Here is a 19,003-nt window from a genome sequence, read left to right as displayed (position 1 = left end):
AATATTACAACAAAAAAACTTCAAAAACAGACTCCAATGAGAGACAGCTGAATTGGAATTAATTTGCAAACTGGACACCATTAAATTAGGCTTCAATAAAGACTGGGAGTGAATGTGTCATTACACAAAGTAAAAGGATTTCTCCATCTTTATTTTTCCTACCTACTGTTCCTCACATGTTCTTGTCAGCTGCTGGAAGTGGCCCATCTTGATTATCACTACAAAAGGTTTTTTTTCTCTCCTGCTGGTAATAGCTCACCTTAACTGATCACTCTTGTTATAGTGTGTATGGTAACACCCATTGTTTCATGTTCTTGTGTATATAAAATCGTCCTATATTTTCCACTGCATGCATCCGATGAAGTGGGCTATAGCCCATGAGAGCTTATGCTCAAATAAATTTGTTAGTCTCTAAGGTGCCACAAGTACTCCTGTTCTTTTCACTGTGTAAAGTTACTCAGGGCTTGTCTAGACCATGCAGCTTTTAGTGATAAGGCTGTGTCGACACAGCCTTGTTGCTAAAAGTCAATGTGTGTAAACACTCTTTGTCAACACTTCTGCCAACAAAATACTTCCAGCTCCGCGAGTGGCATTAGCTTTGTCAGCAGGAGAGCGCTCCTGCCAACAAAGCCACGTTCACACTGCCACTTGTGTTGACAAAATGTTTGTCTTTCGCGGGGAGGCTTTTTTAAGTACCATGGAAAGACAAAAGTTTTGTTGACAACTTTGCAGTGTAGACATACCCCCAGGAATCCCCTCTGCTCACCTCCTCACTCCCCCTGTCTGCCACTGACTCCCCGCTCACATTCTCTGACACACACAAACACCCCGCGGGGAGGGGGAGTGAGGAGAGACATGGCCAACAGCTGCGGGGACCTCCGAGGGGGGGAAGGAGGTGGGATGGGGTGGAGGAGAGGAGGAAGACTCACCTCAGGCAGCAGCGGCAAGCTGTGGAAACCTCAGGGAAGGGTCAGAGCAGGGAGGGAAAGAGGCAGGGGGGCACCACGGCCCAGGTGTCAGGCAGCAGGGATGCTTGTGCTAGGGGAGGCAATGCTTCCCCTTGCCTATTATACCTGCCGCCCACACGCTAATTGTATTGTAAAGACTGCTTTAGCTTGGCTTTTCCTACAGAAGAACAAAATAAGAACCTTCTGGGTCATGATCTGCTTTTATAAAGATCGCCACATTAAGTACCCAGTCCTGATTCCAGATTCACAAGTGTGGAGCCCGCAAAAGGGAAATACATAATCATTTGCAGGACTAGCATCATACAACTCTCAGAACTGAAGCTTAACCCAGATGCTATTGTCCTCCAAAAGATGCTTTCTGACAGATGTTCTTATCCAATTTCACTGTTGTCAAATATTCTCCCCTGGAAAGATATGTTTGACTTAGGGCTTCTCTATACATAAAACAGTACAGCAGCACCACTGCAGCTGTGCCACTGTAACGCTTCAGTGTAGACGCTACCTATGGCAATGGGAGGGGTTCTCCCATTGGAGTAGGTAATCCAGCTCCCTGAGAGGTGGTAGCTAGGTCGACGGAAGAATTCTTCCCTTGACTTGGTGCTGTTTACACAGGGACTTAGGTCATCTTAACAACGCCACACAGGGGTGTGGACTTTTCACACCCCTGACCAACATAGTTAAACCAACCTAATATTCTAGTGTAGACCAGGCCTAAAAGTGAGAGATTCCCCCCCTCCCCCACCCAATATAGTTATTCATCTACTATTATAAACTAGTGTATGTAGATGCATGGATACTGTGTTCACTACAGCCTTGTCAAACGCTGTAAAATGGTATTCATGAACATTCAGTCACATTTTGAAAAGCTGTCAGTTCAGCCAAATTCATGACCCTTTTTGTTTGATTTTTACACAGGTGGATTTTTGTTTGTATACATTTTGGGGGAATTGCTGTTTTGTACAAATACACCTATCCACATATTAATAAGAGTGTAAAACATTTGTCAAACAATTGCAAACAGTGAAGACATTTATAAAAATAAAAATCTGCGAACAATCTGCAGACAGAAAAAAGGGTTAAATTTACTGGATAATTTACTTGGGTGGAATAAAAGACGTGCATGAAAATCCTCAAATATGTAGCTAAAGACAATGCTGTTTGCCTATATGAAACTTTACACACCTTTCAGAGAACAGTGAGATCAATGTAGTTGCACACAGGGGCATCCTGTGGATCTGTAATACTGCCTGAGGAATCTTAGTACCATAATCCAACAGACCAATACATAATATGAATGTTGGGCCCAATTCAATGCCCATTGAAGTCAATGGTTGTCTTTCAATTGACTTCCATGGGCATTGTATCAGGCCCAATATCTATCAGCTGTGACTGCCGTGGATAATTTTATTCACTTCAGGTATGACCTTGCATCTTATCTATTTTAGCGATCAATATTTCTAAAGTGCCTAGCACATCGATACGCCACTGATTTCATAGGTAGTTTTGGATACATAAAGAATTCAGGATCAGGTCCCTAATAATTAATGTTACTATAATGCCTCACCAGTTATTAATATACTACAAGTATTTTTATGCCATTCAATTGTTTAAAAAACATGCACGAGAGAACACAAACGAATGAAAATTGCTCAGTCAGAGGGCCACAGTATTGTGTGACAAGTGGGATGCCTTTCAATGAAATGAAAGGCATGTCACACTGTGTTTTTGACGGAGGCAAGCCATGCAGCCAGTGGCAATTCACAGATGAAAAGACAGCTTGTGCTACACAGTACTCTTCACTTCACTCCCCACATGTCACAAAATGCGACAAATACATATTAGAATCATAGAATCCTAGACTATCAGGGTTGGAAGGGACCTCAGGAGGTCATCTAGTCCAACCCCCTGCTCAAAGCAGGACCAATCCCCAGCTAAATCGTCCCAGCCAGGACATTGTCAAGCCTGACCTTAAAAACCTCTAAGGAAGGAGATTCCACCACCTCCCTAGGTAACGCATTCCAGTGCTTCACTACCCTCCTAGTGAAAAAGTTTTTCCTAATATTCAACCTAAACCTCCCCCACTGCAACTTGAGACCGTTACTCCTTGTTCTGTCATCTGCTACCACTGAGAACAGTCTAGCTCCATCCTCTTTGGAACCCCCTTTCAGGTAGTTGAAAACAGCTATCAAATCCCCCCTCATTCTTCTCTTCCGCAGACTAAATAATCCCAGTTCCCTCAGCCTCTCCTCACAAGTCATGTGCTCCAGCCCCCTAATCATTTTTGTTGCCCTCTGCTGAATGCTTTCCAATTTTTCCACATCCTTCTTGTAGTATGGGGCCCAAAACTGGACACAGTCCTCCAGTTGAGGCCTCACCAATGTCGAATAGAGGAGAACGATCACGTCCCTCGATCTGCTGGCAATGCCCCTACTTATACAGCCCAAAATGCCATTGGCCTTCTTGGCAACAAGGACACACTGTTGACTCATATCCAGCTTCTCGTCCACTGTAACCCCTAGGTCCTTTTCTGCAGAACTGCTGCCTAGCCATTCGGTCCCTAGTCTGTAGCGGTGCATGGGATTCTTCCAACCTAAGTGCAGGACTCTGCACTTGTCTTTGTTGAACCTCATCAGATTTCTTTTGGCCCAATCCTCTAATTTGTCTAGGTCCCTCTGTATCCTATCCCTACCCTCCAGCGTATCTACCACTCCTCCCAGTTTAGTGTCATATTTGCTTTGTATGTTGTGTTATTTGGCTATACGTAATTTGCAGTTACAACAGTCACTAATGGGTAATGAAAAATGAGGGCACATATTAAATAGTGTGTATTGTCTTGCCTTCACATGTGCATGTTGAGTCATCTGCTTGGAGACTGAAATTTCAGTCAGAGATAGTTTTATATGGTAAATAAAACAAATACCAATTACTAATAAAGCCATGTATGTTTGGGTTTCTGCTTATACATTATTTGTTAACTATGTTTCTCATTCTGGCTTTCTAACAAGGGCAGGGTTCCAACCAGTGACCCCAATCCTGCAACTAGCTCTCCGTGGGAGAGTCCTATGCAAGGAGAGCCTGCACGGAGCTCTATTTACTTCAGTGAAATCCTGTATTGCTGTAGAGTCCACATGGAACTGCTTGCAGGATCTAGACAAGAATTAGAGTCACATTCACCACTGATGTTAGTGGTTGTAACTCGGCTGAAGTCTATGGAAATTCTCCCACTTATTTTAACAGTCCATTTGGACCCTAGATTTATATACACTCATGACTATAAGCTTCTACCTCTACTTGTACATGTATTAATTCATCTTGAATGTACACCCTTCTGGAAGAAATCCCTTCAAGTTTAGTTTATTTTCTAAATATTAAATTCCTTTTAGTGTTTGTGAAAGAAGCCAGGTTGACATATCTACAAACTGAAAGTCTCTATTTCTCCACAGGACAGATGCAACACTGTTGGTGAATGTGCAAACTTCCCCACACTGCTCTAACAATGTGCCTCAACACTGATATGAAGAGATCACCTCTAGAAGAGAGAAGGCAGTATATTTAAGTGTCCAAGTCGAGTCAATTTCTGCCCTTTCTGCTGAGACTGCAAGCAGGGATGTTAATTAGTGCCATCTGTGATGGTGGTTTTTGTGTTGTGAACACCTGTCAGCTAGAAAATATACAGAGACCACAACTCATTTCTCATATGCCAATCAGCATTAGAAATGACTGTCCATCACTGATGGCTTAGTCTGTATTTGAATCAATGATCTAGATGAGAACATCCCTACATTCTGTTAAAGCTGTCAATCCCCTAAGCCTTCCAATCTCCTAAAATACCTTTTTTAATGGCAGTTACCATAAGTAATCAGACACCCAAACTTTCCATAGCCTTAGTTTTTTCTGACTGAGAAACCAAGGCAAGATTGCCTTAATATTAAGAACTCTGTGTTCAAAATAACATTTTAAAGACATTTTCATATAGCTTGTTTAGAAAACCCAGCTCTTTTAACTTGGTTTTAAAACAATTTGTATTGACACAGAAAATCTGTTGTAGCATACTGGGACTGTGGGATGTACAAATCTAAAAGCAGGAGGAGAATAGAGAAAAATAGAAGCAACTGGCACAAATGAACCGAGTGTGCCAACTCGCAAATGTGAAACCTAGGAATATTGCTGAAATGGCAGGTGTGGAAGTTAGATGAGTCTTTTGAACTGATATAACTCATGAGGCCACTTGTGCAGCTGAAAAGCTTGATTCTTTGTGAATTTAGTAACGCTATAAGGTAATATATTTTCAAGAAGGAAGTTTTCTTGAATAACTTCTCTATTGTATTTGTCATAAGCAACATTTTTTGTCAACATCAATCAATGTAAATGATTTTCTCACCACTTTCTTATAAATATAATTAGTGTGGCCAATGCAGAGAAAATTCCAGTCACCATTTGATTTTCCATTTGTCTCTGTGCTTACACTAAATTTGGTTTTGAAAAAATATAAATTCAATTTTTCTGCTTCTCCCCCACAACACCATGCTTCAGAGATCCCACATGATGTTTATAAGGGTGGCTGAATAGTGAAGAAATAGCTTGGTGAATGTATTTGTGAATAAACATCTCAGATACAAATCACTGCTCTGTACTAGGCCGTACTAATCACTGTTTGCAAATGTTCTTATAACCACTGAAATGTACTCATGAAAATATTTGTGAATTCTGAAAATTTAATTAATTTGTACTGGAATTGCTATTCACTATTATGAATCCATCATTCTCATGTTAAAAAAGTGGCACGCCTCCAAACATACCATGCGATCAGTTACACTGTGAATAGTAAATAGGTAGCTCAAGGGAACAGTTTGAGAACAACCCATAGTCTGAACATTATTAATCCAAACTATTTGGTGAATACTTAAAATGTAGGGCTAAATTCTCCACTACTGCCAACTGGTGCATTGCCATTGGAACTGTGCCAGTTTGCACCAGCAAAACAGCTGGCCCAATGGGTGTATTCACATAAATCAAGAATAGTTTCTGAAAAATTTTTGAACAACACAATGTTTAAATGTATCATATTTTTGGTTTAACAAATTCCATTGGCCATTTCCATAATTTACTGCCCTTGTGCATTTAACAGAAATGAAGTCCTTCTTTACGACATACAAAAAACTAGAGGTGCTTCTTGACCCATCACCCCAAACAGTGCAATAGCTTTAAACTGAAAGCTATTTTCTAGCCCAGTGGTTCTCAACAAGGGACATGCATGCCCTTGGGGGTACACAGAGGTCTTCTATGGGGTACATCAACTCCTCTAGATACTTGCCTAGTTTTACAACGGGCTACACAAAAAGTATAGTGAAGTCAGTACAAACTAAAATTTCGTACAGACACTGATTTGTTTACATACTGTTCTATATACTATGCACTGAAATGTCAGTACAATATCTATATCCCAGTTGATTTATTTTATAATTATATGGTAAAAATGAGAAAGTAAGCAATGTTTCAGTAATAGTGTGCTGTGCCACTTCTGAATTTTTATGTCTGATTTTGTAAGCGAGCAGTTTTTAAGTGAGGTGAAACTTGGGAGTATGCAAGACAAATCAGACTCCTGAAAGGGGTACAGTAGCCTGGAAAGGTTGAGAGCCACTGTTCTAGCCCATACAAACTACCATGATGAATTCTCTACTCTCAAGCTTATTATACAATATTGCCAGAAGAATGTTTCCCTTTGACATGTCCAAGTTTATACAGCTTCCATCCTTTTACTAGTAAGTGGTTATATGGTTGAGTTTCTTGTGAATCACTACTGTGGAGAATATGTGACAGTTATGGCCAGAAAACAAAACAAAAAAAATTGAAATGAAGATAAAGACCACATCCTCTACTTTTAATTAAAAAGCCTTTATAATCACGACAAATATTTCATTAGTTAATGTTGAGCCTTATTCATAGATTATAAAGATGAAAGGGACCGTTGTAATCATCTAGTCTGACCTTCTGTATATAACAGACCATAAAACCTCCTTGAATGAATTCCTGTTTGAACTACAGCATACTTTTAGAACTGTGGTTTTCAACCTTTTTTCATTTGACCCTAAAAAATTTCAAATGAAGCTTTTGGAAATTTTAGACATAGTCTAAGTTGAAAGTTGAAAGTCTGAGTTGAAAACCACTGCTTTAGAAGAACTGTTCAAGGAAGAATTCAGCACAAGGGTGGGCAAACTATGGCCTGTGGGCCACATCCAGGAAACAGGGAGCGGGGGGGTTGGATGAGGAGGTCCCAGGGGGTCGGGGATGACAGGGAGCCGGGGGAGGGGTTGGATAGGGGGTGGGGTCCTGGGGGAGGTTAGGGGCGGAGGGTCCTGGGAGGGGGTGGTCAGGGAACAAGGAGTGGGGGGGTTGGATGGGTGGGAGGTTCTGAGGGGGGCAGTCGGGCGCAGGAAGTGGGAGGGGTCAGATAGGAGGCGGGGGGCAGGCTGTTTGGAGAGGCACAGCCTCCCTACCTGGCCCTCCATACCATTTTGCAACCCCGATGTGGCCCTAGGGCCAAAAAGTTTGCCCACCCCTGATCCAGCACAATCCTTGGCAAGTTCCAAATCGTTAATTATCCTTATATTTAAAAATGCGTGCCCTATTTCCAATCTAACTTTGTCTAACTTCAATTTTCAGCATTGGGTCTTGTTATACTTTTTTTCCCATTAGATTGAAGAGCCCTTTATTATCAAATTTCTGCTCCCTATGTAGGTACCTAAAGACTGTTATCATGTTATCCCTTAGCCTTCTCTTGGTTAAGCTAAACAGATTGAGCTCTGTGAGTCTTTCACTTTAAGGCATGTTGTCCAGTCCTTTAATCATTTTTGTGGTACCTTCTCTGAACCATCTCCAATTTACCAAACATCCTTCTTGACCGGTGGATACTTAAGAGTTAAGCATGTACTTAAGTACTTTTCTGAACAGAAATCCTTTTCTGAATCATCCCTAAAAGCTGAGAGGATGCATGTGCACATAAAACAAAAACAAAAACAAAAAATACCCCACCACCAACAACAACCCTGCACATTGACAGGTTTCAGAGTAGCAGCCAAGTTAGTCTGTATTCGCAAAAAGAAAAGGAGTACTTGTGGCACCTTAGAGACTAACCAATTTATTTGAGCATAAGCTTTCGTGAGCTACAGGTCACTTCACCGGAATGCATCCGATGAAGTGAGCTGTAGCTCATGAAAGCTTATGCTCAAATAAATTGGTTAGTCTCTAAGGTGCCACAAGTACTCCTGCACATTGAATACTCTTTGAAGGTTCCATGAAAAAAACAATAGCCTAGAAAATGTCTTGCAGCTACTATAGGGCCATACAAATTTGTCTAGGTAGATGTGCTGAAAATAATGCACTTTCCTGATGTGCAACTGTGTTCGAGACACATATTTAAGCAAAATGACTTGCCCTTTTCTTGTCTGCCTAGCTTTATGTGTCAATTTTAGTCTACAATGATTTTTTTCCAGTGGAATTATATATACCTTTGAAAATAAAATAGTAATTTGTACCTTATTACAATATTTATGTATTCCTGAAAACAATGTTGCACAAGACAGATATTCCATATCTTCAAGAGATCTATCTCCCATGAATGTGCAGGGATTTTATGCAGGTAAATGCCATGCCAGAAGTTGCATATGTCCTGCACTCTGATGGAGAATAAACCTCTATGTGTTCAATGAACAGAAGAATATGTTCTCATGGACTACCAGAAAGACAGTCTACTACAAACTGGATTGCTTTGCCTGTCCTCATTGTCACTATATACCCAATGTGATAAACTAATTGGAAGCCATTTTATATAGTCAACAAATTTCTGTGTATAGTTCACAAACTTCAAGTGGTAATTATTTATGATCATTATTAAAAGATAGAATAATCTATACATTATGATATTATTTTGTTTTCTCTGAACTGTTCTGGGCAGCTATGTCTGAAGGTGACACTGCAAGAGAACAGAAATGGCTTAGAGTATCAGAGAAGGACTATGGAGACTCTAATTTCTAGGTTACCTATTTGAATCCAGACTAGGTCGGTACTGCCTGAAGAATACTGCTATCTGACAGCTGCTGAGTGGTTATGTCAAATGAATTGGTGATCTCATTTCATTTCCTTGTGCCCAGGTGTCTACAATGATCTGAAGCATTGGGGCCAAAGATTGATTTGACATGAGAAAGGAACAGTTGTCCAACTCCCAGGGGTGCTCCACCCAGGTCTTAAGCTCTTTGGAAAGTCAGTATGATGGAAGTTTGCACTGGTACTGCCTGTGCATTTTGGAAGAAATGTGTATACTTTTCAGAGTCCTATGTAGAGGGTGGTGCCAAGCCATAATGCCACAACCCACAATCTGCCCCAAGCGTGGTGTGCATAGGAGTTGTATATGTGGTACATACCGCAAGGATGGTGTAGATTCTGTTGCACTAGCCCTGCTCTGTGAGCTGGTATGGAAGCAAATATGAAGAAGCCCTTGTTCACAGGGACTGGTACTGAGAGTGGCCTTTGTGTTGGTTATGCAAAGTAGAAAGGTGCTTTGCATGCCATAGGCATTGGGAAGGGGAAGAGGGAAGCGTTCTCACAATCTAGATAGATCTCAGTGAATGCATAGGATATTAAACTGTAGAAAAGTAAAGGCAACACTGTTCCTGAACAGTAATTTCACCTTAAAAGGGTGAGGGAGGGAAGATTTTCATACTTTATAAATTGGTATTCTATAGTTCTTCTGGGAAAGAGCTCAACAAATATGTACTTGTGCAACTAAATATAATTTATATTTTAATTGGGTTTAGAGACAATCTTTAGAGACATTGTGTGTGTGTGTGTGTGTGCACACACGCACAAAAGGGAGTAATGAAAGCTGAGTAATCTGAAAAATGATCCCTTGATACTGCAGAAGAATTTATCACACTGTGAAACAGAATTAGTTCAACATTTCCAAAAGTATCACCCTGGATATCAGAAAAATATCCTGCAAGAAGCACTCCTTGTCAGTCAATAAGGTATTTTAAAAAGTGATAGCTAATTAAAAGTTCTCGCATGTAATGAGTGAAATTGCTACCATGAAAAGTCTCCTATATCATGATTTAAAAAAAAAAAACCAAAATAACAAATAACTTTAATGATCTATTCTCTTTCCCAAGAGGGAAGATAACTCTCATTAATGTTAACGGGAGTTACATATGCACATAGAAGTAGAACAGATTCCTGAGGGGCAGATCCACAAATGGTGTAAACTGGCGTAGCTCCACTGAAGTCAATGGAGCTATGACAACTTACACCAGATGAGGAGCTGCCCCTTCCTGTGTATTTTCACTCTGATCTGTCACAAAATATAATCATATCTACTAGCATCCAAGAATTTTAGTATCTCAGGTTCCACCCTGTACATCAGTTTGTTTTTTTCATCTGTGACAGGGCACAAAATGAACTGCAAATGTCAGGTCATTGTTCCCTGCTCTAACATTTTTCAAAATTGCAGCACTTTCATGTTTCGTATGTCCAGGTTAATCCAATTCACCTTTGAATGTGACATTTGCAAGTCTAACTGATGATTTCTTTCTTTCATGATGGCAATATATGTTTTCAACTGTTTACATCTGGCCAGACCTTTGAGCACAAAGTTGCCTATTTAGTTCATTAATTTAAAGGGAATCATAAATCAGATTTACATATGGATTTACTTGGCTAAATGTATTAACCGGTGTGCTGCGATGACAAAAAATCAGGTTTGTCATTTACTATGTAAAAAATTGGTGTTCAGCAGCATGACTGGACAATAGAAATGCCACAATATTGGATTGAAAGGGCTTGCTTCTTGTACAAGTTAGCTGTGAATATAAATTTGGTTGTATTTGACAAAACCAATGGTCTAGCTATGAACCAGTGCTTCCAGTTTTAAATAGTGTGATCTTACAATTCCTTCACTTACTAGTTTAAAGTTAATTAAACTTGTTGAAAACAAATTGTCTCTATACAGTAAGACTTTCACTTATGTTCATATAGTAGTAACACTTTACTGAATATTAGAACTGCGTGCCTGTCAAATAGCATGGACCTCTATACACTTACTTCATTGCAAAACATTTCTGTAAAATATATTCGAGCAATGCCTTCAGGATTCAGTCCTCTATGTGTATAGCCCCAGAAATTAATTTATAGTATTAATACAGAACAAATATAGTGCCAAATCCTGGAGTTCTTGTTCAATTTTGACTCAGTTCTCCCTCAGCTAAAACTCTCATTGACATCAGTGACTGTTCTGCCTGAATAAAAACTAAGCAGCCCCTCAGGATTTGTCTGAGAAAATCTGTACACTTCATAACAGAACTGGCAGTCTCTCTTTAAGAATGATTTTTATACCATGATTAACTTCAGCTCTAGATTCTCACATTAATTACCTTTTTAATTCGAAATTAAAGTCTAAAATGCAAGAAGGAGAAATCTTTCCATGTATGAGAAGTAAAGGGACAGGGTCAAACCTAAGAGTCTTGGGCATGTCTAATTGTGCCAGTCCTACTCCTCTGAACTTAAATAAGGTCTGATACTTAACCACATCTAGTCTGTCGCTTGAACACAAGCTGGGACACTATCTAACAGTCTGTTCAGCGCTAACTTCCCTGGTTGAAGAGAAACACTATTCAGATCCCACAGTGGTGGAGTGTGTGTATGGGGGGGGGGGAAGACTGCATTATTTTCCATTTATTTTTTCAAGAAAGCTAGGTTACTAATAACAAAACAATTGCTGTTGGTATCCCTGGGGTGGAGTTGACTTGCCCGGAGAAACAAGGCAAACAAATAGTCTACCACGATCTAATTGTTCAAATTTAGCGTCAAGGACTCCGTCTCTCCTTAGTGGAAAGCATTCCTCTACATTAGTCAGTTAGATGGTCGCTGCTAGTGACCTAGGAGCAAGAGAACCACGTAAATGACAAACCCGTGTAGCACGCCATGCAGTGGTGTTTCAGCTTGCCGCCAGAAGCTTATGGCTGGCTCTCTGGGTGTGGGGGAAAGAGCGGCTAAAAGGGGTGGGAAGGAAAATCCACTAGCCTGATTCTAAGTGCGCTGCTTTTCCATACTTACCTTCTGTATGTACTGCGGATACATAGGTCCAGTTGTAGCGTTTGACGATATCAAGCATGGCCCTGGCTTGCAGAGTGTCGGAAGGGACCACCCTCAAGAAGTATTTGTATAAAGTTTTGTCGCTCAGGTCGATGCTCGTTGCAGAATAAGCGATCTGAGGGATGTCAAAGAGCTGGAGCAGGTTTTGAACTTGGATAGCAACCGAGCTGGAGCCTGGACCAATCACCCCAGCAATGGGTTTTTTGGTCCTGCTCTGATGTTGGGATAGAGAGTCAGGCACACATCGACTGATCCCTTCTTTCTCATCTCTTATGGAGATCAGGGAGTCTCTTATGAACTCAATGCTCTGCTCGAGTGCTACGGAAGAGTGCCAGCAGGAATCTCTGATTTCACTGCCCAGCGTGATGTTGGGCAGCAGGACTGGGTCTGAGTTAATTTTATCCAAAGTGTGAAACATGGCTTCGACTCTCTGGATGCCATATTGCTCTCTGATCTCCCCACACTTCCTCTCCGGCACTTTCTCGGCCGGCGGTTGGTGATGGACCGAGAAGAGGGCACCTATAATGACATCTCCGTCCATTCTGGCTACCGATCGCTGCGAGGAAGCCCCCGACAGCAGCATCTTCCTGCCAGTGTTTTTGGGGAGAATATCCATCTCCAGGAAGATAGCAGGGAAAAACACCAGCACCACTCCAATCATTTTGTTACAGGATGTCATCCAAATGCAGGTTACAAATTTCATGGGCTCCTCCTGTCTGCACATTGTTAAAGGAAATACCAGCCTCTCGCCCGTCACTTGTCAAGTGGCTCTAAATCCCACTACGGCATAGCCTTAAACAAATGGCTCTCAGGTGCAAAAGGAGTCATCGTAGTACTGAAGTGTATCCTGTTGACATAGGAAGAAGGAATAACACACATTTGTTAGAGAAAACTGTCAGGGCAGCAATCAGTAAAAATCAGTTTAATCTTAAAAGGGTTTGGAGAAATAAATATTTTTGTCAGTGTGCAAATCAGAAGAGGTTATCAAATGTAAGTTTCAAGGAAGAATATATACATAGACACACAGATGTGTTTAAGACAAAGAGGCGGCTGCCTGTACCTTTGAAACTAATGATAGAATAGCTGACAGGTTTTAAAACTTTTGTAAGCCAGTTAATCAGATAAAAATCTTATCATCGCCTCAGTGGTCGCCATATCAGAAAGGAGGGGAGAGGGTTTACTTCACTCATTGTCATTTAAAAACATCATTTGGATGTGAAGACTCCACTTTCAAAAAAAAGAAAGAGAGAGAGAAATCCGCCTTTCCAGTGAAGGAAAATGTCATTTAAAGGTCAGAGGAGAAAAAAAATAAATCCATTACAGCTTAGGTTAACTTTTTGGGGTTGAGGGGAAAATTCCACAAGAGACACATATATGAAAGCCGGGGGAAATACATATTAGTTACTAAGGCAACCACAGATAAAGTAGTGATGTGCTTTCTTGGCACGCCTGCCTTGCCTGCAGACTTTGGGCACCCAGAGGTGTGGAGCCAGGCGGTTCCAGCTGAAGTAGCTGAATGCGGTTTAAAGGTGATCGGGTGCCGAGAGGGAAGGCAGGCGGACTGACTTGCTGAGCCGGGCTTGGGCGCCCCGATGCAAGGCGAGGCTGGCTCTGGTTTCAGCACCCAGGACAGCGCACAGGAGAGCCAGACCCCGCTACAACCCGCCCTGGCCCTTTACCTCCTGCCACGGCGACTCGCCTTCCCCCTAAACTTCTCCGCCTTTGGGGCTGCTACCGCAGCCAAGATCGCGCACGCTGTCACGACCCCCCCCCCAACACACAGACAGACAAACCCCCCGCTTGCTGCAGCCAATCCTTCCCGAATGGCTTCGCCTGCCAGAATGAGGTCCGGGGGGAGGGAGGTCTCTTGAGCAGCGCGCCAGGGCTTCGCCCCTCGGGTCTCTCCCCCTTTCCTGAAGGATGGAGAAAGGGGGACGAGGGAGAACGAGAGGGGGGAAGATCCTCTGAGGAGCCACCAGTCCCGATTCTCCTTCCCGATCCTACGGCCACACACAAGAGGCGTCTCAAACTGGCCCGAAAGCCAGACAGACCTGGAATGTGTCGCCTGAGTGTCTTTTGTCTGGATCTTTTATCTGCAGCGTTATACCTTAAAGCTTGGTCTATTTGTAGGATTAAACTTGAGACGTACCTGAATCAGTGAGACAGTTCGCTCCTTCCTTGGTCAAAGCAGTCATTGGCAGTTCTCCTGCTAACATGAGCTTTAGCACTAATACAGTCAGATGGGAGGATATGGGCTGTACGCTAGTGCCCTCTTTCTTCAACACTGTTTTACCGCAAGAAAAAACAAAACAAAACAAAACAAAACAAAACAAAAAAAAAACAGGTCATTCAAGGCTCATCCATTATCTCATACATAAAGATCAGTCATTTCTCCCCCTCCTTAATTTCTTTAGCTATTGTCTGGTTATCAAGAAAAGAAATATAGTCCAGAAAACAGCCTTGCTGGAGAATTGTGTTTTGTCTGACTTTCAGCTACCGTAATTCATTACCTCCTTGTCACATAAACAAATGAAAACAGAGTATGATGCGTGGAGCGGGTGGGGGGAACCTGATTCAAATGTATTTGATGTAGATAAATGTGCAAGTCTGACTCGTTTGGAAGGTTTCTTAATGTCTGCTGTTGAAATAAAAACTAGTGGAACAAGATAAATCAGTTGTAAAGAGAAAGAAATTGAGATTCGAGTTTTCAGGTCAAGATAAATCTAAATCAAGCACGTTAGAGTCATGGCAGATTAAAATAATGCCAGACTGAATAATCATAATTCAGACGACCGGCTTGTATCACCGCCATCAGTCTCGGGTGTTTTAGTTTACTGTGTGGAAGTTAAAGTTAGATCTTTAGCCCTCAGGGAACTCTATATCTGTGGAGGCTGGAATTTGTCCGGTTTTTTTAAAAAAGACAAGGACATGTGTTTAACTACTGAACATTCAGATACTGTTTCATGGTGAATACTGTTTAATTGGTTTCTTTTTCCTGTGTAATATCTGTTCTTTCCCATTGGCACAGCTGATTATGTACTATGTTGCCTATTTATTTGTGACACATTCATTGTTAAAGACCTAATATAACATATAAATGCAACCACTACAAACCTTGGTACACACTTTTTGCTATAATTTATGACAGTAAGAGCAAATGAGTTATATAAAATAATAACCGATCATGTGCTGTGTTAACAAATCAGGAGGCAATAAATTAAGGAATGGCAGAATCCTTGAGTCAGAGGCTCATGGCTGCTTTCCCTTCCAGGTATATCTGTAAGGTTTCATGTGTGTGCCCATATAAGGGTATATATACACACACTCGACATTACACAGGCACCTGTAGTGACTATTATTCGAGTTGCATGCAGACTTGCACTTAAAAAACAGTAATAAATTCCTTTAGTTTCACACTTGAATAATTCAATGTAGTCTCCAATTTTGGCACAATAAGCTTTCAAAAGACAACTGGTCTATTTATATACCTGTTTAAGTAAAATATTTGCTACCACTAACTTTGACAGAGGAAACACTTTAAAATGCTACCTGTTTTAAATATTGCCCTGTTCTCCTCAACACTCCTTTGAGTTCCTCCAGCTGAACAATCACAGACCCCCATAAATGCCAAACTTTACACAGACACACACTTTGATGATATTTCAGACACAGATTATGCCTGAACCTTTTACAAAGACTTATTCCTCTAAGGCCTGGTCTATGCTACCGGGTTAGGTCAAATTTAGCTGCGTTAGGTCGATTTTAAAATGAATGCGTCCACTCAACCAACCCCGTTCCATCGACTTAAAGGGCTCTTAAAATTGATTTCTGTACTCCACCCCGGCGAGGGGAGTAGCGCTAAAATTGACCTTGCTGGGTTGAATTTGGGTAGTGCGGATGCAAATTGATGGTATTGTCCTCCGGGAGCTATCCCAGAGTGCTCTATTTTGACCGCTCTGGACAGCACTTTGAACCCCGATGCGCTAGCCAGGTATACAGCAAAAGCCCCAAGGAACTTTTGAATTTCATTTCCTGTTTGGTCAGCGTGGCGAACTCAGCAGCACAGGTGACCATGCCGTCTCTCCAGAATAGCAAATGAGTTCCAGCATGGACTGAAAGAGAGACACTGGATCTGATTGCTGTATGAGGAGAAGCATCTGTGCAGGCAGAACTCTGATCAAAAAGAATAAATGCAACTATATTTGCCAAAATCTCATAGAGCATGTTGGAGAAAGGCTACAACAGGGACACACAGCAGTGCCATGTGAAAGTCAAGGAGCTGAGGCAAGCCTACCAAAAGACAAAGGAGGCAAACGGTCCCTCCGGGTCAGAGCCCCACACATGCCACTTCTATGATCAGCTGCATGCCATTCTAGGAGGGGACCCTACCACTACCCCACCACTGTCTGTGGACACCTGCAAGGGGGGAGTCTTACGCAACAGGGAGGAGGATTTTGTGGAGGAGGAGGAGGAGAATGTGCAGCAGGCAAGCGGTGAATCCATTCTCCCTGGCAGCCAGGACCTTTTCATCACCCTGGAGCCAATACCCTCCCAAGGCGAGATCCCCGACCCTGAAGCTGGAGAAGGCACCTCTGGTGAGTACACATTTGTAACTACAGTACAGGGTTTAAAAGCAATAGTGTTTAATGTTTCATTTGCCCTGAAGAATTGGGATGCATTCACGGCCAGTACAGCTACTGGAAAAGTTTGTTCACATGTCTGGGGATGGAGTGGGAATCCTCTAGGGACATCTCCATGAAGCTCTCCTGGAGGTACTCTGAAAGTATTCTGGAATCATTGCAGCACAAAGGATTGCAGCGAATGGTCCTGGGTTTTGGTCGCATTCAAGCAACATTCAGTCTATATCTTTCTGTGTTAGCCTCAGGAGAGTGATATCATTCATGGCCACCTGGTTGAAATAGGGGAATTTTTGTAAGGGAACAGTAAAAGGATCCTGTTCATGCTGGGCTGTTTACGCTTGGCTAAAAGGGATCATCCCAGAGAAGAGCCACGCGGTGGGGTGTGGGGAGGTGTGTGCTGCACATCCACCTGAAAACCACAGCCCCTCCTTTTAAATGTGAAACCCAACCCACTGCTTGCAATGGGAAAGGATGGCGCTGCAGTTTGAAATCATTCCCACATGTTATGCATAAGAAGCCAACCCCACGTACCCTTTGCCTTACCATGGATGCATGGAAACTGAATTCTGTTGCCCAGCCGTGTGTGATGTGTCACTATACCAGCAGGCACTCAATATAAAAGGCAAAATGTGACCCTGTACCTAAAGCACATGTGCTGTCTGCTGTGAATTGCTTGATTCACTGTGAAAGAGTCCCCCTTTTGTTCTCAGAAATGTATCATCTTAAATTTTACTCTCCCTTTTTATCTCCCTCCGGGTGCAAATGTTTCTATGCTCCTCCTATCATCTCCATCCCTGAGGTTATCGCAGATTAGAAGGAGAAAATAATGCACTTGCGATGACATGTTTTCCGAGCTCATGCAGGCCTCCTGCACTGATAGGGCACAGCTGAATTCATGGAGGCATTCAGTGGCAGAGGCTAGGAAAGCATTAAGTGAGCGTGAAGAGCAGAGGCAGGAGTGCGAAGAGTAGAGGCAGGAGGTGATGCTAAGGCTAATGCGGGAGCAAACAGACATGATGAAGCGTATGGGTGCAGCTGCAGGAAAGCCAACAAGAGTACAGACCCCCACTGCATCCATTGTACAACCACCTAACCTCCTCCCCAAGTTCCATATCCCCCTCACCCAGACACCCAAGAATGCGGGGGCGGGGGCGGGCGCTCTGAGCACCCAGCCACTCCACTCCAAAGGGTGGCCCAAGCAACAGAAGGCTGTCATTCAAACAGTTTGATTTGTAGTGTGGCTACAACAAGCAATGTGGCCTTGTCCTTCCCTCCTCCCCCACCCCACCCCACCTGGACTACCTGGTCAGTTATCTCCCTTTTTTTTTTAATTAATAAAGAAAGAATGCATGGTTTCAAAACAATAGCTACTTTACTTCAAAGGGGGGAGGGTGGTTGGCTTACAGGGAATTAAAATCAACAAAGGGGGCAGGTTTGCATCAAGGAGAAATACACACAACTGTCACACCGAAGCCTAGCCAGTCATTAAACTGGTTTTCAAAGCCTCTCTGATGCACAGTGTGCCTTGCTGTGCTCATCTAATCGCCCTGGTATCTGGCTGCTCAAAATCAGACGCCAGGCAATTTGCCTCAACCTCCCACCTCGCCATAAAAGTCTCCCCCTTACTCTCAAAGATCTTATGGAGCACACAGCAAGCAACAATAACAATGGGAATGTTTCAGAGTAGCAGCCGTGTTAGTCTGTAACAAAAAAGAACAAAAAGAACAGGAGTACTTGTGGCACCTTAGAGACTAACCAATTTATTTGAGCACAAGCTTTCATGGGCTACAGCTCACTTTATCAGATGCATAGAATGGAACATATAGTAAGAAGATATATATATACACACAGAGAACATGAAAAGGTGGAAGTTGCCATACCAACTCTAAGAGGCTAGGTAATTAAGATGAGCTATTATCAGCAGGAGAAAAAATACATTTGTAGTGATAATCAAGATGGCCCATTTCAGACAGTTGACAAGAAGGTGTGAGGATACTTAATATGGGGAAATAGATTCAATTTGTGTAATTATCCAGCCACTCCCAGTCTCTATTCAAGCCCAAGTTAATGGTATCTAGTTCTCAAATTAATTCTAGTTGGTTGCGCTGAGGTCTGACCTAGTCAGCAGACAGTGCCAGCGAGCTTTTAAACGTCCAAAAGCACATTCTACCACTATTCTGCACTTGCTCAGCCAATACTTGAACTGCTCCTTACTACTGCCCAGGCTGCCTGTGTACGGCTTCATGAGCCGTG

The 19,003-nt window shown here is 42.3% G+C and overlaps 1 protein-coding gene across 3 annotated transcripts in view; it reads right to left on the bottom strand.

Annotated features, from left to right (window-relative positions):
* Positions 1-12,834, bottom strand: part of GRM1 (glutamate metabotropic receptor 1) — a 273,727-nt gene extending 260,893 nt beyond the window's left edge. For 2 of the 3 annotated variants that reach the window (XM_077811782.1, XM_077811783.1), the window contains exon 1: positions 12,072-12,771. In XM_077811782.1, coding sequence (XP_077667908.1) covers positions 12,072-12,771 — 700 coding nt within the window. Of the gene's footprint in view, positions 1-12,071 lie in introns of all 3 variants that reach the window. The other variant, XM_077811781.1, reaches the window with a different exon arrangement.
* Positions 12,835-19,003: the final 6,169 nt, after the last annotated feature.

This window comes from Eretmochelys imbricata, chromosome 3 (assembly GCF_965152235.1).
Source record: "Eretmochelys imbricata isolate rEreImb1 chromosome 3, rEreImb1.hap1, whole genome shotgun sequence".
Classification (NCBI taxonomy): domain Eukaryota; kingdom Metazoa; phylum Chordata; order Testudines; family Cheloniidae; genus Eretmochelys; species Eretmochelys imbricata.
This window is presented reverse-complemented; position numbering and strand designations above follow the sequence as displayed.